Genomic DNA, 24,878 nt, shown 5'->3' with positions numbered 1-24,878 from the left:
TAATAGATTTCATAACCTTCATACATCTGATGTACTGAACTCGCACCCCAAACTCTTACTGTCTCATTCTCCTACCACTATCTCCAGTCCTCTTTGCTTTCCAACAATCCCACTTCTACTTTCGTGTCTTTGGGTATGTGGTTCTATGATCGCATTAAAGGTATTTCTAGGAGCATGTGTTATGATTTGTCTACAGGCACACGGAACATCTTAATAGTGCTTCTTCCATCAACCTGCCTTATCAACCTTAACTGCATGTAAATCCTCAGAAAGGAGTGGGCCCATGAGGCTTTACAGGGTACAAAAAGGCCCCATCTTGGGTAGATTTTGTACATGCAATCACAGTTGCTGTGAGTTCAGGAGTGCAACAGCCGTGCTGTATCTGCAAGTCCAGGTCTAACACCAGACTGACTTATGTGAGAAAAAAAATTAGTTAAGTTTAATATTATATGTATTGCTTTTATTTTTAAATAAATTTAAAGTAAACCCTAAGAGAACAAAACAGACATAATAGTTAATGATGAAAGCAAAGATGCAACTTAAAATAGGAATCATGGAAGATCCAGCTTTGAAGCAGTAAGGATGGGGAGGAAAAAGGAGAAATAATTCTAGATCCAGCTCACAAGCATTAAAAATTGTGGAGGCCCCAAAATGTGAGCCTATTTTCAACCTGTCTGAGGTCTGAAAGTTTGAAGTTGCTCAACTGTTAACAAAAATCAGGGCTATACATTCTGTATCAGGATGTGGTTACTTGGTTCTTTTGACATTAAGAAGGCTTATACAGGCAGATCCATTCCAACCTAGTAGATGGTCAGGATATACAAACATACTTCTGCTCCTTCTTTTGTAATATTACCTGGGGAGTGGCTGCCTTCAGGATACTTGGTCTAGAGTGGCTTCACCGCCTAAACAACAGAATGCTAATGACTTGATGTTTCAAAGTGTTAAAGCAATTAACTGTCGGAGCTGTCCTTTGTATCATGTTAAAGATGCAATCTCCCCCTGATGGAAGAAGGTCATTGGTTAAGTAATAAAGAAACTGCTTGGCCTCACAGGTTAAAACATAGGTGGGAGGAATAAACAGAACAGAATGCTGGGAGGAAGAGGAAGTGAGCTCAGACTTGACAGCTCTCCTCTCGGGAGCAGACGCCTCAGAGAGACGCCATGCTCCCCTCTCCCGGGAGGACGCGAGAGCTCTGCTATCTGAGACACACGTGATGAAGCTCCGACCCAGAATGGACATAGGCTAGAATCTCCCTGGTAAGCCACCTCGTGGGCTACACAGATTATTAGAAATGGGCTAGTCCAGGTGCGAGAGTTAGCCGAGAAGAGGCTAGATATAATGGGCCAAGCAGTGTTTAAAAGAATACAATTTGTGTGTTGTTATTTCGGGGCATAAGCTAGCCAGGCGGCCGGGATGCCAGGGATGCAGCCCCGCCGCTCCTATTACAACATCCCCCCTTTTGTACTGGGGTATAAAACTGTATGCAAAATTAAACATGGGAGATTTCAGTATTCACTGGAACTCCCTCCTAGTACTATTCTATGTTTTCTGTTTATTTTTAAACATATCTTCATATTTTTTACTTATATTTTTGATTCCCATGCTCTTACCCTGGCAAGAGGTGTTATTTGTTGAGGCTAGTCCCCAACAAAAAAATCCACTCAATAACCCCTCTTGATTTGTGTTTTCATTACTGGAATAGTCATTAGCCTTATGAAAATTATCCTTAGAAAATATTTTACCCATTTGAAAAGGCTGAACTTTTTTCTAGCTCTAATAATCTTGGTAAGGATAGAGGGTAGAAGCTATCCTTTGATTTCTTTATAGCCTAAATATTTCTAGTTAAGTACCTAATTGAATCCTAATTCACTAATATTATAATACTACAAATTACAATTACTGTTTACTTCTGATGTTTTTCTTTTGTGCACTTGTACATATATTTTTCTTTCATTTTGTTTTGTTTTGTTTTCCGAGACATGGTTTCTCTGTAGCTTTGAGGTCTGTCCTGGAACTGGCTCTTGTAGACTAGGCTGGCCTCGAACTCACGCCTGCCTCTGCCTCCCGAGTGCTGGGATTAAAGGTGTGTGCCACCACTGCCTGACCACATATATTTTTTTCTAACCCACAAATCCGGAAAACTATTTTTAATTTCATTTGTATATACTGACACTAAGATTCTAGAAGTGTTTTAATCTGCCTACGTCAAATCACACATTCTTAGCACCCAACCTGGCTGGATTCTGAGGAAAAGATACTTTATTTTCCCTCTACTCCCTGCTGCCTGGAAGATGTGCATTCATTAGTGTCTCCCTCCAGTCTGAGTTCTATAATGTCTTGGTTATCAGAAAGCTAAATTTTAGTAGTCTTTGCCTTTACAGTTTATGTTCTTTGCCTGAAGAATTAGGAGCAAGGGAAATAGCTCAGTGAGTAAAGTGCTTGTCATGTGGGCATTAGGACCTCCTACCTGAGCTTCATCTCTGGCATTCATGTCAACAACCAGGTATTGGCAATCCCTACAAGCTGAGCAGCATGAGGTTGGCTGGGTCTGTCTGACTTTCTAAGGTCCTAACAGAAGGGTCTTGGAAATATAAATTTTCTTTTCCTTTTTCCTTTTTTTTTTTCATCCTGTTTCTGCCTTTCAAATACCAGCCAGAATGGAAGTATGCTTTTTTGGTGGGGGTACTTTGGGGTTCTCTTACTCTTTCTCTTAAGCTCCCCTCCCCACCATGTAGCTGTTTGTGGGCTACACGCCTGATATCCATGCCAAGCTTAAAGGACACGGTCTTCCCTCCACTTCTCCTCCAGGGAGCTGCTGAGATTTTCAGCTTGCCTGCCCTGTTCATTTTGTTTTTCTTTTAAACTCCAATAAAACTGTCCTTGAGCTTAAAAAACAAAACAATACCAAAAATTAAAACAGGTATGCTTATAAACTCAGTGTTGAGGATGTAGAAGTAGTGGTTTGCTCATGCTTGCTACCCAGCTATCCTAGCCTAACTGGGTAGTCACAGGCCAGCGAGGAGGGAAAAAAATCAATGTGGAGAGTTACAGAGGCTCAACATTTGAGGAAGACTTCAGGCTTCTACATGCACAAACATATGCATGCACAAGTACATGTATATATGTTGTCTTCTGTATATATCTTGTCTGCACTTTTAAATCATGAAGATAACATTATATAATCTCTTCTAAAACTGTTAGTATTGCCGTTCATATTTATTCTTTGTTTCTGTTATTTTTCATATGAAAAACTAACTGACCTAGTACCACCTACCAAATCCACCCTTTCCCAATGATCTCCAATGGTTATTTGGTCTTTGTGAAGGTCAAAATTGCCAATTTGACAGAATATCAATGAAGATAGGCCTCTAACCATGGTTGTGAAAGAATATTTAAATTAAGTTAACAGAATTGAAGACTCAACCCAAATATGAGTAGCATCATTCCATAGGCTGGATTAAGATAGGGAAAACTAGGTCAACACCAGCAACCATCACTCTCTGTTTCCTGATTGCAGATCCAACATGACCTCCTGCCCTTGTCATCTCTAATTTCAAGATGGACTGTCTTTCCTGAAACCACAGGCCAATATAAGGCCCTCCTTCCTTACGCTGCCTTTGTCAGGTATTTTGCCTGAGACTCTCTAACATCAAAGTCCCACTCCTGTGGGAGTCTTCCTGAAATATCTGAATGGAAGTTCAATATCCTAAACCATGATTTTAGGAAGGGATTAATTTACAAGGAAGAAATAGAATGGTGGTAGGGGCAGGAGGTAGAGAAATACAGGGAAACATCTGGTTGTCTTTGAATACAGCCTGTATCATTACATTTAGAACCATTTTACATGCTCAAAAGCAAGCCCACCAAGGCAGACAGAGAAAAAAAACATTACATATATAATAAAGGAAACATCATCAAAACAAACACATTTATGTAACACATAATTCATATACCGAGACAGTTAGAAGACACACAAAACGGGGTGTCAACCATCACATTTGCTAATAGCCTCAACAACGTTGTCAGTAGGAATGCACAAAACCACCTCAGTATGTTTATTCAGAAAAACAAAACCAATAATTTGTCAATATATACTTGTCATCTGTATGAATCCTCTATTCAAACCCAAAGACCAAGAATGGGTCAAGTTGATTAGAGTTCGTCTTTAGAAATGGAGGCTCATGGTGGAAGAAGGTTAAGAACCCTTAAAAGTGAATAGTTCCTACAGACCAAAGCCCAGATGTTCATATTTGCTGGAAAAACAACAGGTGTGTAGAAAACTATACAATTAACTATGGTCACTCATGTAATATGTAATAAAGGAAAAAAAATCAGTCTTAAACTTGATTGTTGTGCTTACTCATTCGTGGAATCCAGTTTAAACAAACTTTTTATTTTTATTTTTTATTATTTTCTCCCTACCACCACTTTATTCTGTATGGAATACAGAAACAATCAGAGTATGCCATATTGGCCCTTAAAGTGTTCCCATTTGGAAAGCAGAAGACCCAAGAAAAGCATGACTACCTTCCCTTTTTCTTTCCCAAAGCAAACAAAGCTCTCATGTGAAGACACCTTCCCAAACAGGAGATGGAGAAAAAGATGGTCAAGAGTAACGGTTACAAACAGACCAGCTATCTGCATTTAGTTTCCTCATATATTTAATTACTTTTCTACAACTGCTATTCCATATTCAACACACCACATCAGTAACTGGATCCATCTATTTTTTCTGGTCTTCATTTACCTATGAAGGTTCCCCATGCAGCTATAATAATCTGTATGCTTTTCTTCTAATACTGTGTTTTATGTGGCTTTAATCCCTAGTCCTATCCAGAGCTCTATAGAGAAGCCATGTTTCACTATAAAACTCCTGCTGAGGTCTTATTTTCAAAAGAGCAATGATGTTACAAGAAGGCAGACATAGGAATTTATTTATGTATTAACACAGCAAAGTTGTATAATTTAAAGTTGAAACACTGCACCTTAAGCTCAGAAAATGGTCAAGAACCCTGGTGAGCTGAGCAAAGGCCTCAGGATCATGATTATAAAGACTGGTATTTTAATTATGCACAAAAGCTAAATAACATCCTTCTAGTCTTATTAGCAGTAATGAAAAAGTATTTGATCATCAAAAGGGAATAAAGACATGAATATGACAAAAGATAGTTTTTGTTTGACTTTGAATTTAAATATTTAAGCTTACAAATTACATTTAATAGCCTAAGACAGTAAAAAGATTAAAGTGGGCTTGTGACACGGCTCTGAAGATCCAGGTGCTTGCCTTATAAGCTGATAACTTGAATTAGAGCCCTGAAACTCATTTAAAGGTGGAAAAAGAAAACTGACTTCACAAAGCTTTCCTCTGACCTCCACACATGTGCTATACTTCCAAAATTTTTCTATGAATTGTAACAGTTTTAGAATGCATTAGTCATCTCCATCTATTTCCTAAATGCTTACCTATGGAAACTACCTTAAAAATCCCTCTAACTTTAGGCAACAAAGACAGAAACAGCAGTACATCTTGTCCCGAAAGGCTCATCTTTGAGCACTAATAACAGCGCTTTCCAAGACAAGTATGTGTTTAGACTAACCAGGCTATGTTTTCTGTCCAATTTTTCAGTTCTTTCTAATGACTTTTCAAAACCATTATTACTTCATTTTATCTAATAATAGTTAACATTGACTCCTCAAGTACAACATGTATGACAGGCTCCTCTTGGAAACAAGCAATGTCCCAATACTACAAAACACAGAGCAAGTAAATGCAAAGACATTCTAGAAAGATTAAAAGGATCAAGGATAGAAATGTAGAAGAGACATATTTAACTACAAAATATAAACTGCCAAACATGAGACTGGACAAGTGGCTATGTGACCCAAATCTACCTTCAAAGTAAAACAAGTATCCAGGACTACATAGCCAAAGAAGTTGTATGAACATAGGTGAGACATACATCTGAACCGAATGCTGTACAAGTTTAGCATAAAAAAAGTTCTATGTATATACATAACATATATATGTGTATATATATATATATATATATATATATATATATATATATTCCAAATCTCAGTTAAGTGGAATAAAAACACCTTCCAAAGATTTCACATAAGATATAAGTCCCTCTTTACATGGCTATCATCAGTCTTGAAATCAGTTTTTTCTCAAACTTAGCCATTCACCAGAAATCACATAGAGGACTTGTTAATTTTGTGATTAATCACTTATCTGCAATCCAGTAGGTCTACAGTGGGGTTTATAAGTCTGTATTTCTAACTCTCAGGTGATACTGGACTGTGTTCTGAGAACCACAACTCAAGTGGTCTCTAAAACTTCAGAATTATTTTTTGTGTCTAATGTAAAATACCCCGAATTTCAAGAATCTGTAGATCTTTCAGGTCTTCTGGGTTAAAATAACTTTTTAAAACAGCTACTGAAAGCTAAGATAGAAGCAAAGAAAGGGCCAGTTTGGAGCTCTCCAAGGTTCTGATTCAACACACAAGACTGGCTGAGAACCATCAAGTGAGTCTGAGTATAGTAATCAGAAGGCAGTGATTCTCTCAGACTTATAATCCTTAAAACTATAAGACTTAACCAGGTGGTGCTCATACTCCCACATCCAACTTATACAGAAAGTGAACTGCAGCCAAGTTTAAAGCTTTTTCTACAATGTTATGTAGTAAAATCCAACCAAACCACTTAAAATTTGATTATTTAAAAGCTCCATAATCAGGATTCTTGGTCATAACCTATACTTCTCTCCCACTTCAAAAAGTTCATTTTATATACATAATAAATATCACTGCCCTAAATTAATGGGAATTACAAAAAAGGTTCTATGGTTGGTATCTTGAATTCTTTCAAGCTGGGACTTTTATCATTACACAGAACACATAGCCTAATATTAAACAAACTAGAGAATTCAATGATAACCAAAGAATAGTAATTTAGTTAAAAGAGTATGGCTGGGCTGCTGAAGCAGGAAGACTGAAAGAAGGAGAGCAGTGTGGTTATATGGTATAGCAAAGAACACCCAGCTCCTCCTCAGAAAGGTGCTGGGCTGCTGGGGTCAGGTGTAGAGCACTTGCCCACTATACACAGAACCCTAGGCAATGCTTAGAGCAGTAGAAATTGTTTTCACCATAGAAGAGAACACCAACTGGCTTTCCAGTATCAAATGGTCAGTTCTGAAAACATCACAGAGTTAGAGAGTATGAAGATAATCTTTCTATTTCCCCTGTATGATCTTCTCAGTCTTCCTTCTCTTCCTTTAGAATCTCATTCTTGGTTATTTTGTTATTCAAGAGAAAATTCTATGAAGGATGGCATTTTTTTAAATTAAAAATGCTCCTAACATTTGAAGACATTCAACTTCATCCATAAAAAAATTAAGTTAAAAAAAATTTAAGTTAAAATGCTACCAAGAGAAACAGAAGTCACAGGTACTAGAGTAAGAACAAATGTATCACAGTGTACAGGGACCATTTGTACCACTTTTTCTCGAAATAGAAATTCTATTTCCAAAATAAAGAATTTAATAATTTTAAAAATATCATGCTGGTTTAGGCATGACATATACAGAAGAAAAGTCACTGTGCTGAAAACTAGGAATGCTGAGAGCAGGAGAAATAATTTCCAGGATGAGCAAGAACACAAACTGGTTATCCAGGATCAAATGGTCAGTCCTGAAAACATGCATAAGTAACATACAGACTAAGACTATGCATTTATGAATATATATGTACATGCATATGCATATATGTATAAATACATATGATGGGGGAGAGTCTTCTGTTTTGTGTTAATTTCATTGGTTAAATAAAGAGACTGACTGCCTTGGCCCTTTAATAGGACATAAAATTAGGTAGGCGGAGTAAACAGAACAGAATGCTGGGAGAAAGAAGCTGAGTCAAGGAGTCGCCCTGATTCTCCTACCAGACACAGACGCAGGTTAAGATCTTCCCTGGTAAGCCACCTCGTGGGCTACACAGATTATTAGAAATGGGTTAGTCCAGGTGCGAGAGTTAGCCAAGAAGAGGCTGGAATTAATGGGCCAGGCAGTGTTTAAAAGAATACAGTTTCTGTGTAATTATTTTGGGTGTAAAGCTAGCTGGGTGGCGGGACGCAGCCCGCAGCCTATTACTACATACATATATGCATGTAACAACTATTAATGTAAAAAGAGATCATGAATTTGAAAAAGCAAGGAGAGGTATGTGGGAGACTTTGGAGGGAGGAAAGCAAAGGAAGAAATGATGTAATTATATTATAATTTAAAAAAAACAACAGTTACTTAGAGGGGTTCCCAAGTGTCCTAGGAGATGTCCCCAACTTGTTCCTTGGGCAGCTGAGGAGAGGGTGCCTGAACTGGCCCTATACTATAGCCACTCTGATGAATATCTTGCATATCACTATAGAACCTTCATCTGGCGATGGATAAAGATAGAGACAGAAACCCACATTGGACCACTGGACTGAGCTCCCAAGGTCCAAATGAGGAGTAGGAGAGAGAACATGAGCAAGGAAGTCAGGACTGTGAGGGGTGCATCCACCCACTGTGACGGCAGGGCTGGTGGAATGGGAGCTCACCAAGGCCAGTTGAACTGGGACTGATGGAGCATGTGATCAAACCAGACTCTCTGAACGTGGCTGACAATGAGGAATGACTGGGAAGCCAAGGACAATGGCACTGGGCTTTGATTCTACTGCATGGACTGGCTTTGTGGGAGCCTAGTCTGTTTGGATGCTCACCTTCCTAGACCTGAATGGAGGAGGAAGGACCCTGGACTTCCCACAGGGCAGGGAACCTTGACTGCTCTTTGGAGTGGAGAGGGAGGGGGAGGGAAATGGGAGGAGGTGGAAATTTTTAATTAAAAAAAATAACAGTTACTGTTCCAAGGCATATAATTTTTCAACAATTAGATCAACAAAATTACAAAAACTAAAAGTAAACTTTTAATTAAACAATGGAAAAATAACCATTTCACATCAACATAAAATGGTAAAATCTCCAAGAACACTACATCTGAATTTTGGTGACAAATATGTATAATCATGCTTCTATGAAGTCCATGTTCAAGACTTTTCACTAAAGCACTATATGTAACAACAGAAGACCAGAAACACACACATCTGCCTTAACAAGAAACTGGATATTTAACTGGCACACAATACTCTCCACACGCACACAGAGGTCTATTACTCTGGAGTAAACAAAAAGAAAAAAGACACCCTATACATGCCAATATATGATTTATTTTCATACTATAACTTTTTAAATTAGTCTTAAACATAAAAAAGCAAGGAGTAGAAAAATACGCACATGCTGGGCAGTGGTAGTGCACACCTTTAAGCCCAGTGGGAGGCAGTGGCAGGTGGATTTCTGTGAGGACAGCCTGGTCTACAGAGCCAGCTCTAAAACAGCAAAAGAAAAAGAGAAAAAGAAAAAGGAAGGAAGGGAGGGAGGGAGGGAGGGAGGGAGGAGGCTGGAGAGATGGCTTAGTAGTTAAGAGTACTGGGTGCTTCCAGGTGACCCAGGTTCAATTTCTAGCACCCATATGACAGCTCACAACCTTCTGTAACCCCAGTCCCAGAGAATCTAACATCTTCTGGTCTCTCTAGGCACTGCACATACACGTGGTGCACAGACATACATACAAGCAAAATACGCATGGCAGGTGCCGTGTGTGTGTGTGTGTGTGTGTGTGTGTGTGTGTGTGTGTGTGTGTACGTGGTGCACAGACATACATACAAGCAAAATACGCATGGCAGGTGCCGTGTGTGTGTGTGTGTGTGTGTGTGTGTGTGTGTGTGTGTGTGTAATAAGTTTTTAAAAAGAGAGGAATACCCACAGAGTGTAACAGGGGAGTTTATCTGAGAAAGGACAATAGGAACTGATAAAGTAGCTCACCATAAGCATGGCTGCAGTGCAGGATGAGCATGCATGATGTTTGTTTCACATGTCTTTTTTCTTTTAGAATCAAAATGCCATGTTTTATTTAAAACCATCTTATTTATTTTGTGAACAGAAAAATCACTTTGTGTCTTAACAATCCTGGGTCAGTGGTTCCTACTTACTATCTGACACTCTATTTTCCCTCTAGACAATAATCATTCTTGTTCACTCCCAACTTTGGCAAGTAGAGAATGAGAGCAAAAATTTTTATATAGACTGAGATCAGGGATTGGAGAGATGGTTCAGAGATTAAGGGTCCTGGCTGCTCTTCCAGAGTTCCTAAATTCAATTCCCAGCAACCACATGGTGGCTCACATCCACCTCTACTAGTATCTGATGCCCTCTTCTGGTATGTAGGCAAACAGAACACTGTATACATAATAATAAATCTAAAAAAAAAAGGTTTGTCCCCCATTGGTTCTACTACAACCCCTTTAGAATAATAATGTCCACTGTGTATCAGAATTTGGAATTTACAATGATGAGCCACAACTGAGAGACAGTATCAATGATTTTTTTAAAAAAAGGCAAACAGTAGAACTATTAGGTCTCAATTCAAATCTTAACTCTACTTGATTATTAGCTGCATTATCTTGAGCTCTTTGTAAAATCTTGGGTTCTAAACTGGGTGTCAATCTTAAATGAGTGTCAAAATATAAGATGCCTCACAGCCTTCCTTTTATAATTGCTTTGCTAGGAGAGGAGACATCCTAAAGATGATGCCCTTCCTTTACGAATACTGCTGAAACAATGGATGCCAAAGACTTAAAATTTCCAGGAATTCCATGCTGAGGAAAGGGAAAGACTGAAGCCTGGTGCCAGACAGCAGGAGGAGCTGGCCTTCCCAAAAAGGGATTGCCACAGAGTTTTGATAACTTATGGGACCACCTTCAAGAAAGACCAGATCAAAGACAATGATGACTCAGCGATGGGCAAAACAACATCCTAATCAGTACAGTTAATTATGCAAAGCTTTTGCCCTCGATTTAAACCTAAATTTCATGCCCTGTATCCTAAAAACCGCTCTATGGGTCACTAGACACCTCCCACATCTATTTCTCTTCCCATTGTGGCAACACTCGACAAATCTGTTCTATACTTTTCACAAAATTACTTGTTCATTTGACATATAGAGGATGGGTGACTGAACTTAGTTTATTGTGGTTGACAGTGTGCAGGCTAATACCCTAAAACTCTGGGCAACCGTATAAGAAACAACTGGTCCAGTATAATTAAAATGTATAACAGCAAACAGAGCCTGGGCACAGGTCAGTTAACATGAACTATTTCACTATATAAGAAGAAAGGTTTAGTTTCCTATTAAGAGTCTAAGAAATAAGCATTTTCAGGAAATTTTAGGGTAGAAAACACTTTTATAGGTAGGTAATCCACAGAATTATAAGGCAGGAAAGCAAACTTCCCTTAGATTTTAATCAAGGTAGCGAGTCAAGATATCGAATGGTGCCAACGCCCCAGGTAGCATGGCACAGCATCATCAGGAGAGATGCTAGCTGCTGGGTGAGTGTCCTGGTTAACTCTTACAAGCACAACCAGACATGTTCTGTTTTTCCACAGTATATTCTGTAGGAAGACACACAGAAAGGTTCTAAGTGCTTGCATGTAAACAACAATAGTGCCCCACCCCATCCACCATGCCTGGCACCTTAATCCTTCTCATGCACAATGTTCTGACACTCTGCCAGGCAAGCAAAAATAAATAAATAAATAAAATAAAAGGTATGTCCCATCAGTTTTTTCTATCAATAGGCAACATGTTCTCTACAACCAATCTTATTCTTTTGTGTGTTTTATATACTTAAATAGCCATAAAACATGTATCACAGCCAGGTGGTGGTGGCGGATGGGAGGCAGATGGATCTCTAAGTTTAGGGCCAGCCTTGTCTACAGAGCAAGTTCCAGGACTGCCAAGGCTACACAGAGAAAACCCGTCTTGAAAAGCCAAAACAAACAATAAACCACGACCACACACAATAATGCAAGTTAACTATTAGAATGGCTTTAATTTCTCTGAGTTTTAATCATGATATTTAATCTATTTTCTTTTGCTTTTTAAATTCCATCTCCCTCATTTTAAGTATCAGATATACAAATTTCACTGAGGTCAAAGAAGCATGTATTCTCCTGAACTCCAGACATTTTCATCTCCCTACCACGATGACCAAAAGATTTATTATTTTGCTTTAACCCAAATACCTTCACTGGGTAGTATCTTCCAGGTTAGGAACATTCTTCCTTCCTGAACTAGCAGCCATCCAAACACTTTAAGTTTCAGAGTGGGCTGATCTCAGCAGCAGCTGAGACTACTGTCTGTGTCTGCCTTGCTCACTCTGTCAGTCATCCTTCTAAATGCCTGGGCCAACTTAACCTGGAAAATTGTTTGCCACAAATCTGATATGAGCTGTCTTGAACTAATGGCACTGTTTTCTAGAATTTGCGTATTTGAATAGGGGATGTCATTGCAATCAACCTATGATCAGTTTGATTTCTTAATATTCAATGACATTTTTAAAAAAAGATGCTCCTTGAAATAATTCTTTCTGCTGTGTAATTCTAATGTAGAAATGCAATAAAACTCAGCAATTGCTTTGGATTGTTCTTTCAATCAAAGGAAATTTAGATCATCCCTAACTCTTTTCAATAAAACTATGCTCGCCCCTATCTCAAGGAAAAGGGTCAATGTTCAGTCCTATTCACTGGAGAAAACAATGAAGAATATTTCAAGGATAACAAAGTAAAATTAGATGTTAGTCTGGCATATATTTCACACACGTGCTGAAAACAAACAATATCACGGTCTAGTTTATACTGGGTGTAGTTTCACCTTTTTCAATGCAGACTGAAAATAATCAACTTCCCAAGGAGCCTACACCAAGTATACTGAAGTGAAAGCAGTGGCCACACATACTTATCTTCCCAGGCGTCAGGATCCTAGGAGCAGATTAGAACAATTCAATTCTCTGAGTGTGTTTCTGACCTGACAGGTAACAAGGAGCTACTTCACCAACTCTTTCTCCTGAACTCTCTTTAGTCTAGCAGGGGAGGTGATCTACAGATATATGGCAAAAGGTATTACAGTGAAAGAGGAAATGGACCTTCCTTTTAAACCAAGGAACAGAGGTTTGCTACTAAGACCATTTAACTAACTGTAAAAGCAGATGCAAAATTAACATTAATGCAACATTTCAAATTTATTCATGTTCTATAATTCTGACACTTGACAACAATTGTAAAATATTTCCCCACTAAATAAAAGGGGTAATGGGAAATTAAATAACTGACTGCAAGTAACCAACACTGTCCTCAAGAGGGTCCCGAATTTAATTAACTTATTCAAGTCCAAAAGGAATACCCTCATGTGTTATGAGTAAATTCTCAGAATGCCAGTGTGGTGACTATAGAAAACACACTGAAAACGATAGGTATCTTACATCCAGATTCATTCCATTCTCAGCACTGGGGGGTAGGGGGTAAGATAGGGAGTCTGTGCTGGGAGTCAAACCCAAGGTTTTGTACATCCTAGACAAATGTTCTACCACTAAGCTACATTTCAGGCTTTTGGTTTTATGAGACAGGATCTTACTATGTAGCTCAGACTGGCCTTGATCGCACAAGCTTCCTGCCTCTACCTCCCATATGGTGGGATTATACATATGTGCCATAAAACCTGACCTACTCTCAATTCTTCTACCCTAAAATAATACTGCTGATGAGTAGGGGAACACACTTTTTAATTTCTAACTTGGATGCCACAGAGCAAGTCTTCAAATTTCACTGAATGTGTTAATAATTTAGTTTTATATTTAACTCAGTATACAATTTTTACGTCCTGCAAAATTACTAAGAACAATCAAGGCATGTATACATTTATCTTTAATCATTTACTCATTTATTCAACAAACATTCAAGTTAATCAAAATCATGTTAAGTAGCATGCAATGAGATTCAGATTTTAAAAATCTGAGAGACAACAGAAAGCTTTTGCCTTCTTTGCAACTGAAGAGGCTTTTAAGCAAACAACAACAAAAACTTTGTTGAAAGGAGACATGAAACACTCCTAAAAGCAATCCCAGGGACAACACTTATTTTAAAAATAAGAGTAGAAGGACTAAGAAGGTGCAAGCAAATAAGGTATTTTATATATAAATTGAGTTTTAGAGAGTTTCCTACCCCTATAGCTCAAAACATGAAAGGTCAGAAGAATTAGCAAACCAAAGTTCACTGAAAGAGCAGCTTCAGACTGCATGGGTACTGGAAATACTCAAGTAAATGTGATGGGCTCCTTCTAATGAGCTTAGAATTCAGAGGAAGAAAAAGACACCCAATTTTAATGCAGTTCAATAAAGTTGGCTTTATAGTAAAAACACAGAGCCAAACGTTGTTGGAGAGGTGAAAGAAAGTCATTACATTATACAAGTATACTAAATATTCTGTCCTATAGGCAACAGAAAGGTGCTGAGAGATCCGGAAATGGGCGGTCACAATTATAGAATAATGTGAGCTACAGTTAAGCAAACCCACAGTCACAGAAGATTTTAGCCAAATCCTACCACCGTGATTTTTTCCCCTAGCTAGGTAAATGGGATGCTTACAAATTTTTTAGTAAGAAGGAAGGGAAAAATTTAGTGACATTTTCCAAAATTCATTATATTTATAGGGTTTGTAAGAAGTTGTATTTAGGGCTGAAGAAATGACTCAGCAGGTTAAGAGGGCTGACTGTTCTTCCAGAAGACCCGATTCAATTTCCAGGACCCACATGGCAGCTCACATGTGTCTGTAACCCAGTTCCAGAGGAACTGAAACACATGACAAAACACCAATAAATGTAACAAAAAAAAGAAGTTATATAAAATTTACGTATAAGCTTAAAATGACAGGTTATATATACACAACCTTAAAATTTAAGGGAGAAAGGTAGAATATAAAACTACCATGTACAATATGATATATAATAAAATACATATACATTTTGACAAACTTAGAATAAAATAAAATGAAAAAAATCAATGTAAGAGACATGTTTGTTGCATCAAATGGGGCAAATGTGTTACACTTAGTTTTAGTGTTTTACTTTTCAAGAAAGATTTTTAATAGCTGTTCTTGGTATTTAGCCCTGCTATTAAAATGCAAAACAACTGATTTTTTTAGGTTAGGAAAAATGTTTAAGATTCCCACTGTGAAAATCTGTCTCCTTCCTTATTGATATAAAGGCAAAGGCAAATTCAAGAAACTGAAAGGATTAAAAGTCAAAGAACACAGAAAGCAAATCACATAAATAATGTTTGTGAATATATTCTCCCTGAATGCTTCAGAGGAAAGGCTGGGGTGTGGCCCAGTGGTATGGTACTTGCCTAGGTCTATTCCATCCTGAGCACAAAAAGAAAACAAAATGAAAAAAGGTCACTAGAAAATGATTCTTTTCCCACAGGGCTTAATTTTTAGTATCATTTGGAAACGAGTCAATAAGCATATAAACAAGAGAAAACTATCTGCTCACCAGGGGGATCACAGTCTAAAAGACAGAAGAATGATTACCAATGGTTACTACATATAGAAAATCCGAAAAGGACATACACCCCCACCTCCACACACAAGCACAAGATAAACAAAGAGGAGAGGTAGAATGAGAAGAGTCAGGGTAAACTTCCTAGGGGAATTTAGTCTTAAATGAGCTGTGGGATGGAAAGGAGCTTTTGAGTATGTACAGGTAAGGAAATGTAGGTGAGCTGCAGTACTCCCTAGGACAGAGTGAGGGGAAGAATAACAGGAAATGACACTCAAGATTAAGGGATGACCCAAGCCAGTAAGAAGGTTGGATATTTACTCTATTATTGATGCTATCTGGACTGTCATTACTATATGGGTCCTAAAGCTTTATGACTGAGTCCTACTATTAAAATGTTTAATACTTTACTTTAAATGTAAGATAAGTCAAACATGCAGAGGGAGAGCAAATAAAAAAATTGAATTGCTCAATTTACTATGGTAGGAGGGGGGGGGGGGCAGGAATCCTTTTGAGAACTGAACTCTAAGTTGGTCTGTAGTATGAATTAAAGCTAACAGTATAGACCAAAGCAGGAGATAGAAACAAACAAGCAACTGTTTTCAAGTAGTCTTAAGTTGGCAGTACCCTGCTGTCTCTCAGAAATACATGAGGATTCTGTTCAGAGGGGCAAACTTCAGTTAGGGACAACAGCAACTGAAAACAAAAACTCATTTCAAAGATAAAAAACCAAAGATGGACGTCTTAGGATCAATGAAAAAATAATCAATCTTAAGTGTGACGTTTCAGAATTACCTAGGAAACTTTATTAAAAATTGTCATTGCTGAGAGGATGGCATCCAAGTGTATAGTACCTGCCAGGCATCAACAAACCTAAAACCAGATCTAAAACCCTATGATGTCAAAATATCCATCTCTAGTCCCCATACCCAAGGAGAGTCAGAAAGGTAAGCACTTCAGCAGGAATTCCCAAAATAGAGCCCTGGAGTCTCATCCTAACAAGTCATCCACATGTAAAATGTAAAATTTGTTTACAATTCTGACAAGATATGAAGGCACTGACACTTGTGTCTATAATATTAGCAATAAGAAACAGTAGAATTTTAATCAAGAACATGATTGAATCAGACTGAAAAGGTTGGAAGACCACTCTGGTGGAAGGCAAACTTTGTAGAGCTGACAGAATAGCGTTAAGAACAGAAAACAAGGGGTAATAAATGTTATAGTTAGGAGATAGATCATCAAAATAATAAGGTTAAAGATGATGACCATTTATATATTAACAGTGGGAGAAGAGTAGTAAAAAAATTATAGTTTATAAAACGTAAAAACAAAAAATGTTATTTTGAATTTTCTAAAGATAAAGCCCTACTAGTGAGCATTATAAACACTGACCTTTTAAAAAACAAATCTTATTGAGGAATATAGCCCACCATCTTTTTACCTGAATAATAAACTGTGTTCTATAAAACCATATACTATATAAACATTACATAGTTCAAATATTATTAAAACTCAAAGTTGGAAATTTTTTTCAATAAAAAAAACTCAGAGTAATCTTCAAGCTCAAATGAAAATATAAACAAATTTAAATCTCTAATGTTTAACATTCTATCAGAATATATGAACTGAAAGCTTAAAATCTCAGACAATATAAAAGTTTTTCAGTAATTGATAATTTAAAATTACAAACAGAAAACAATCAATTAGCAAACTTACGCTGAATGTGAATGAACTGTTTGGGCTGTTTAAACTCCCCTTTGTACAAGCGATTGTAATAGTTGACGTTGCTCTCTGCCTCGGGAACTGGAATGACCATGCTCTCTTTTTTTTCTCTAAATACTTGCTGTGCTGAAATAGCTCGCTGTAAGTGATGTTCCTGGAAAATGTAAAGTAGGCAACATAAGTTGTGTTGGTGATAGTAACTCAAAGCATAATTCTATTTAAAAGCTACTTGGTTAATTAACTGCAAAAAAAATCAATTATGAATAGTCCCCCTTTGCTAAATCATTGGATTTTTTTTCTGCATACCCAAGAAAGCTTTCCCATCATTCTCCCTTAATAACTGTGGCTTATTATTAGTATCACAACTTAATAGAGTTTAAAAAAGACAAACCCATATATGTTCATAACCTAGAATTTTAATATTTCCATTATAAGTCTATATCTTGTTCGCTAAATACATAGAGGTATTTGTCACCACTACCAGATTAAGAAAAAAATTTCAAGTCATAGGTATTAATTCTTAAATCTACACTTTAAACTTAATGAGTACAACATTCTGAATAATTAAAAAACAAAGATGAAATTATGCCCAACAAATAGTATTATAACCATGACAGGAAATATTTAATAAATATTAAACAAATAGTTCCTATAAAATATACACATGTTCTAATAACTTCTCATCAATAGCCTCTGAATATCCTACTATACTCATTCCCATTATAGCAGTTTCCCTTTTGGAAGATAAATCAGATTCACACAAACATTTCTATCATATCAGTGTAAAGGTTAAAATTCCTCAATGACCTTTAAGGCTCTGTAGTATTTCTCTGACACCTCAACCTCTCATCTTTTGCTCTAGCCACAATGTTTCTTCCTGTTTTCAAGTAGTATCCAAATAGCCTACATTTAAAATCCTTTAGTTTCATCTTCCTAGGATTTCCTCATCTAAAACAGACCTCGCCCATCACACCTTGGAAAGCTTTGTTTTTTCTCCATTCCACTTAGCTACAGATTATACACACACATACAAAATCTCATTTTTCCATTTACCTACTAAGCATTAAGCATGCTCTTAGGGAGCAGCTATTTCTGCTTCTCCTATTTACATCTATAAATTACACAAAACAGCACATACTTATTATTAAATATATATTTAATAAATTAAACCTACTATATTCCTAATATTTCAGAGAATGCAAAAATGTATTGTTGACACAAAAACCGAGCTGTTAAATGTGCTTAGTAACTTGTCATGGCTACATAATTCTAAGTGGCGAAACTTACATAATTCTAAGTGGTGAACTTGGCTATATACGAGCAAAGTCAAATTCTTAACACTATCATTTTATACCATTTTAATTTATGAAGTTCTACAGGATCTAAGAAATTAGATAGTAACTTCATTCATGTCTTTTGTGTAGGGGTGCCCAGTCCCAGGCACAGTCACAACCACAGGTTGACAATAAACAAGATAACTATGAATATGACCTAACACAAAATCATAACCTTACTTAAAACATTAAGAGATCTTGATAATATTTAATAATTCACGTGAGTGGTTCTCAACCATGTACTTTATACATTAAATACCATCACAGTGTCATGCAAAATAAACTTTATAGTCTCACTATTTGTATGTATACATGGGTTCAGTCTGAAGGTGGTATGCACCTTTACAGTGTCGCGTTCCAAGCACAATCGAATTTACACCATCAGACATTACAAGTGCTCATGGCGGCATGGTAAGTGACATGCAGCAATTATCAATAAAATTTTAGCCAACTATTACAAACAATAGGTGTTTAATGTTATTCAAAAGGCAATATACTTGATTATTAAAATACTTCCTTCCACACCTTGGTCATGCCTCAAACATCATCTGCTGCATTCTGTAAGTTGGCAACAACCCACTTGAGCTGCATTGGCAGCTGAGGTGCGGAAGGGCTTTTTGCTTTTCTGTCAATTAATGTTCATAATAAAAGTAAATATAGTCCCTTAGCTATTATTTTTTAAGTACTAGCATGGCTTTTATAAGAGCTGAGAAGAAAAGGAAAGAAAAGCATCCAAAGGAAACTTGCAGAAGAAAAGGATTAGTCATCAAACAGTGGCAGATGACTAGTATGTCAAAGCACATAGGAAGGCACTGCACTTTTGGGAATCTATCCAAACTTTTGAAAACTATGATTTGAAGAGATTTCACATGCAAAAGAATATTGCCAAATTTAGTGAGTATCAAAGATATCATAAAGACAAAATGTTAAAACTGAAAAAAATAATTCAGATGGATTATATTATAAAAGCAAGTTATGTGGTAAGACACTTAGAAAAAAATCAAAGTCATTTACTTTGATAGTAGACTTACTAAACAATGTGGTAGACATAATATGCTCTGAAAAAATAGGAAGGCATGTCTAAAGTCCGTCTGTCTCACAAGCCTACAGCCAAGGGGAACTGAAGCATAGAGCTAATCACAGATATTTTGGTGATGCCGACAACACTGATGGTACAAATAAGACTTGACTACTCCCACTTTTATGAGAGATACTGATGAAGATCATGACACAAATAAATCAAGAGTTAATACAAAGCAGTAAATTTCCTTTGTTCATTGTCAAATTATGGTACAGGTGATGGGAAGCAAAAAGAGGGACCTGTAAAATTCTAACATTTTCTACCTTTTCCTCTGCATCCTCCTACCTACCTTTGCCTCTCACAATCCTGGCCCTCTCCTGAAGAGAAACAACTTCTACTTTCCAACCTTAATTCCACATACATCTCCAATCTGTTATCAACAGTTTGTTCCCCAGTTTTAAGAAAAGCTTCAGTTTTTCAACCTCTCCACTTTCCTATGAAACTCACTCATCACCCTCATTCCTTATCCAGGTCTGAAACATACAGTTGAGACTACTCATCTTCTAGCCAGTGCCCTCCTTTCTATGTTTCTTCTTTTCTCCTCTTCAATGTGAAAGCATTGACCAATTTAATATAAATATTGTAAGACCTTAAATGCTATTTAAGCTTTTCAAACATATTCAGCCGGGCGATGGTGGTGCACGCCTTTAATACCAGCACTCGGGAGGCAGAGGCAGGCGGATCTCTGTGAGTTCGAGACCAGCCTGGTCTACAGAGCTAGTTCCAGGACAGGCTCCAAAGCCACAGAGAAACCCTGTCTCGAAACCCCCCCCCCAAAAAAAACATATTCAAACACTAATACACACAGCACACACACATACAAAAATAAACTGAGCTTCAAGACACAGAAGTATACTATACTAATACAAATAAAGATCAGATGATAAAATAGATAAATTTTAAAATTATTTATTATCAGTCATCCTTTTAACAAGTTTAAGTGAACCAGTTAGTACACTGATATTATCTTGTCACTCAAAAATCTGAGAGTGAATGAGCACAGTCTCTGCTATTAAGAAGCTTGTTTGGTAGAAGTGAAACACTCAGGTTACAATCCTATTTGAACCTGACAAGTATGGCTCCTCTCAATAGTCAAACCACTATTTCAAGAGAACAGAAAAGATGCCCAAAGAATGTAATATATATTATATAATTAGGTTATATATATATCTATATATAATTATCTATATATAATATCTATATTGAGACTCTTAGGAAGACTGACAATTTGACAAAGAAAAAAAATTCCAGGCAGCAAAAACGACATGAACAAAATGGATAAAGGTGCAGCCTAGCAACAAAAGCTAGGTTTTGAGGACAGGACTAGTTGTCTCCACACTTTCAATGTACTTTTCTTCACAAGGTAGGATCCCAAGCTCACCAATTACATTTTCTCATATACTAACAACTAATACTATGCTATATTGATGGTACAAATTTGAGTCAACCAAATGATTATGAGGATACCATAAAAACAACACAAACTGCATTCTGGAAGGCAAAGCTTTGGATAAGTAATGTCTAGTACCTAAGGCTGTATTTTGTTATAACCTTGCTGAGTAACTCACCCTATGGTCACAGAAAGTCAGACCCACAGTAACACCTTCCTACAGTTACATAGTGCTTTCTAGCTTTTAGAGACCATTGACAATCACAAGCTCACAATAACCTTATGATTCAAGAAACAAGGAAAGGCATGAAAAACAAAACAATGGAATTTTAAGAATAGCAAAAAAACCTAGAAAAATTAAAATGTTTAAGTACTTTTGAAAACCTTTCAATAACTCATCTATATTTAAAATTTCAAACACAGGAACTTCCTCAGCTTGATAGAAGACAAACAACCATAGAAAATTCACCTCTAACATCACATTATGTAACCAAAGGCAGCACAAGTCAAATACCGCAAAACTCACTATTTCTGGTCACCATTTTACTTGAGTGTCTAGTTAGTGTCAATAAAAGCATGCAGGTTAAAAATGGAATAAAATCATCATGCACATAATCATTACTGGTGTAGTATTTACAGTGGTATAATCATTACTGGTGCAGTATTTACAGTGGTATAATCATTACTGGTGTAGTATTTACAGTGGTATAATCATAACTAAAACACAGAACTGTGCAGGAAATATTGTGTTCAGAGTATTCTATAAACTTCAAGATCTAGGAAAAGAAATCTATGAAATGAACAAAACAAAAGGTAGTATTGTGATGTTACCTTAATAAACTAACAGTTAATTTATTAATCATGCAATTATTGTAACTGGAAGTGACCTATCTATAGTACTAGAGTAATTCTATTTTTGCAGTCCACATGAAACTGTTACACTGCCATTCAACACTTTTTGAAAAATTTAAGAACTATTTTTGACAAAAGGTCTCACTATGTAGCTATAGACAGCTACAGGTATCTTGGAACTTGCTATATAGGAAAGGATAGACTTGAACTTGGCCAGATCTACCTGCCTCTGCCTCCCAAGTATAAATCTGGCTTAATCTAAAGACATTTTAAAATGATTTTGCATTAAGTAGAAAAAGTAGGAAACCAAGTCATACACCCAGAATAATCTCAGTAAGTAGTGATGTGCACAGGATGAGAGATGGTAATATGCGTAAATGAAATATTAAAAAGAAACACAGAAAAAGAGAAAAAAAGGTCTGAGGAAAATGTGCCCAAATATCAGGTATTGTAATTGGTTCCTAGTGTCCTTGTCCAAGTCCTTCAGTGTTTTCTACATTATCTCAAAGGGCAGGTATTACAAAAAGCAATCAGCACCAAAGTTTCAAACTATTTACATGTATTTAGCAGTTTTGCTCAAAATCAAAGAAAGGAACACATGGAGAAAGATAGACAAGAAACAAAGACAAACAAAACTCTAGAAGTCATTTTCCTATTCTAATTAAATTTGCAGTTCTAGAACATTTTAAATCTGACTTTCAGCCCAGTGGTGAATTAAAATCACCTCCAGGCAAAAATGGATGCAACTGGAACAAATTAATGCTACAGAAAACGAGACTCAGACAAATACCACATTTTCTCTCAAAGATGAGCAGAAAATAAATTTAAATATGTGTATGCACTTATTTGTGTGTTTGTAGGTCACAACTCTAGACAGGGAACATGAGAGAGAAGAAAGAGCTCAAGGAAGGTGGGACAACAGAGTAGATCCAGAATCCTTAACAAAACCCAGGTTTTGTTAAGGTAATAAACTTTTGTTAAGGTAATAAAAGGTAATAAACTATTTACAAGTAATTCAGCTATACCCTCCCCTGAAACAAATGTTAAGAACATTCATGAGAGTACAAAAATATCTACCACCCATTAAAATAAAACTCAATGGGATAAAATTAATTTTTAAAGTGTCAAATCTAAGCGGGTGGTGGCACATGCCTTTTAATCTCAGCACTTGGGAGGCAGAGGCAAGTGGACCTCTGTCAGCTCAAATACCGCTTGGTCTTCAGAGCCAGGGCTATGCAGAGAAAACCTGCTTCATAAAATCAGGAAGAGGGAGGGAGGGAGGGAGGGAGGGAGGGAGGGAGGGAGGAAGAGAGGGAGGGAGGGAGAGCAGGCGGGCGGGCACAACAAATGCTGATGAAGATGTGAGAACAGAGGAAACCTTATTCACTGCTAGTGGGAGTGCAAACTAGTACAACCATTATGGAAATCAGTACAGAGGTTACTTTAAAAAACTAGAACCACCATGTGACTCAGCTATATGTATCAATTGTGGTAATCTGAGTAGGAAATGCTCCCTACCTCTTCCAGGCTCACATATTTGAACACTTGGTTCCTGATTGGTGATGCTGTTTGGGGAGGATGTAGAACCTGTAGGAGGTAGAGCCTTGCTGGAGATCATGCATATGCGGCGGCGCGGGTTTGAGAGGTCACAACCTCACCCCACTTCCAGTTTACACTCTGTGGTTCTGTTTTGCATTTGAACATGTACTCTTTAAGCTTCCTATTACAGCCACATATTGTGATGCTTCCCCTGTCACTGGGGACAGTATTTCTGGAATAACAAGGCCAAAAAAAAAAATCTCTTCTTTCTGTAAATTGTCTTGGTCATGGTGCTTTTGCACAGCAACAGAAAAGTAACTGATACAGCATCTGGCACCAGAAGAGTGGGTTGTTGCTGTGAAAAAACTGAGCCATGTTCTTTCCTGGAGGAAGACTCTGGAAATGTGGACTTAAGAAGGGGTTCAATGCTGTAAGTAAAGCTTATGCAGCTGTTCCAATAGCAGTCTGGAAGATAGCAAGGCTGAGAATAATTCTGGTAGCATAAGTCCTACTGAAGAGGTTTCATAGGGGAGCAATATTAATAACTGGGGTAGAAGCCATTTATTTGGTATGTTGGCAAAGAATCTGGCTGCCTTCTGCCCTTGTCCTAAGAACTTATCTAGGCAAAATTAAAGATAATTTTTTGCCAAATTCAAGAGAACATAAGTTTAATCAGTGGTATAGTTATTACCAATAGCTCTTACGCAGATTTGCAATGAAATATAACAAGAGGTACAGAAAGAAATACAGATCATATTGTATGGTTGTACAACTGTCTAATTTGGAGAGAAAAAGTGCAATAGGAAGCTTACGGTGGGAAGACAGGTACAGAAAGACTGTAACATAAAGGAGAGTGATGCCATTAGGGAGATGCCTACTCTGCACTGGAACAAAGAGAAGTGCCCTGAGGGCAAGGACCTATGCAGCTAAGCTTCCAACCTGTGAAAGAAAAAGGCCTAAGAGTTTTCAGCTCCTAGAAAATAACAGCACACTAAAGCTCATGCTAATATGACCTAAGAGGACAAGAGTTCATCCCAAGCCAGCAGTCAAATGTGGCAGTGTCATCCATATGATACATGAGGCTTTGGAAGATTAAAAAGTGATGGTGGAGCTGGGGGTCATGACTCTTCATGATCCTAGAGGGATAAGGCTTGACTCTTCCTTTTCACTTAGCACATAGTTCAACAGTATAATCTTGAATTCTAATTACACCTATTATTTCCTAAGAATCTGTTAACAGGGCTGTAGCCCAGTGATAAAGCACTCGCATAACTAAGGCCCTGGTTTAATCTCCAAAACTTGTACAAATGCAGGCATGCGTGTGCACGTGTGTGTGTATGTGTGTATGTGTGTGTGTGTGTGTGATTAAAATGTCATAAAACCGGACTTGCGGAACATAGCGGACAATGAGGACTACTGAGAACTCAAGAACAATGGCAATGGGTTTTTGATCCTACTGCACGTACTGGC

At 37.3% G+C, this 24,878-nt stretch overlaps 1 protein-coding gene across 2 annotated transcripts in view; it reads right to left on the bottom strand.

Moving 5' to 3' along the window:
- Epc2 (enhancer of polycomb homolog 2) overlaps positions 1-24,878 on the bottom strand; it is a 95,004-nt gene that overhangs the window by 47,273 nt on the left and 22,853 nt on the right. For both annotated transcript variants that reach the window (XM_005346392.3, XM_013346040.2), the window contains exon 2: positions 17,207-17,366. In XM_005346392.3, coding sequence (XP_005346449.1) covers positions 17,207-17,366 — 160 coding nt within the window. The remainder of the gene's footprint in view (positions 1-17,206; positions 17,367-24,878) is intronic.

The sequence above is a fragment of the Microtus ochrogaster genome, chromosome 4, assembly GCF_000317375.1.
Source record: "Microtus ochrogaster isolate Prairie Vole_2 chromosome 4, MicOch1.0, whole genome shotgun sequence".
NCBI classification, from domain to species: domain Eukaryota; kingdom Metazoa; phylum Chordata; class Mammalia; order Rodentia; family Cricetidae; genus Microtus; species Microtus ochrogaster.
Note: the sequence above shows the minus strand (reverse complement) of the source record. Positions and strands in the feature narration are given on the sequence as shown.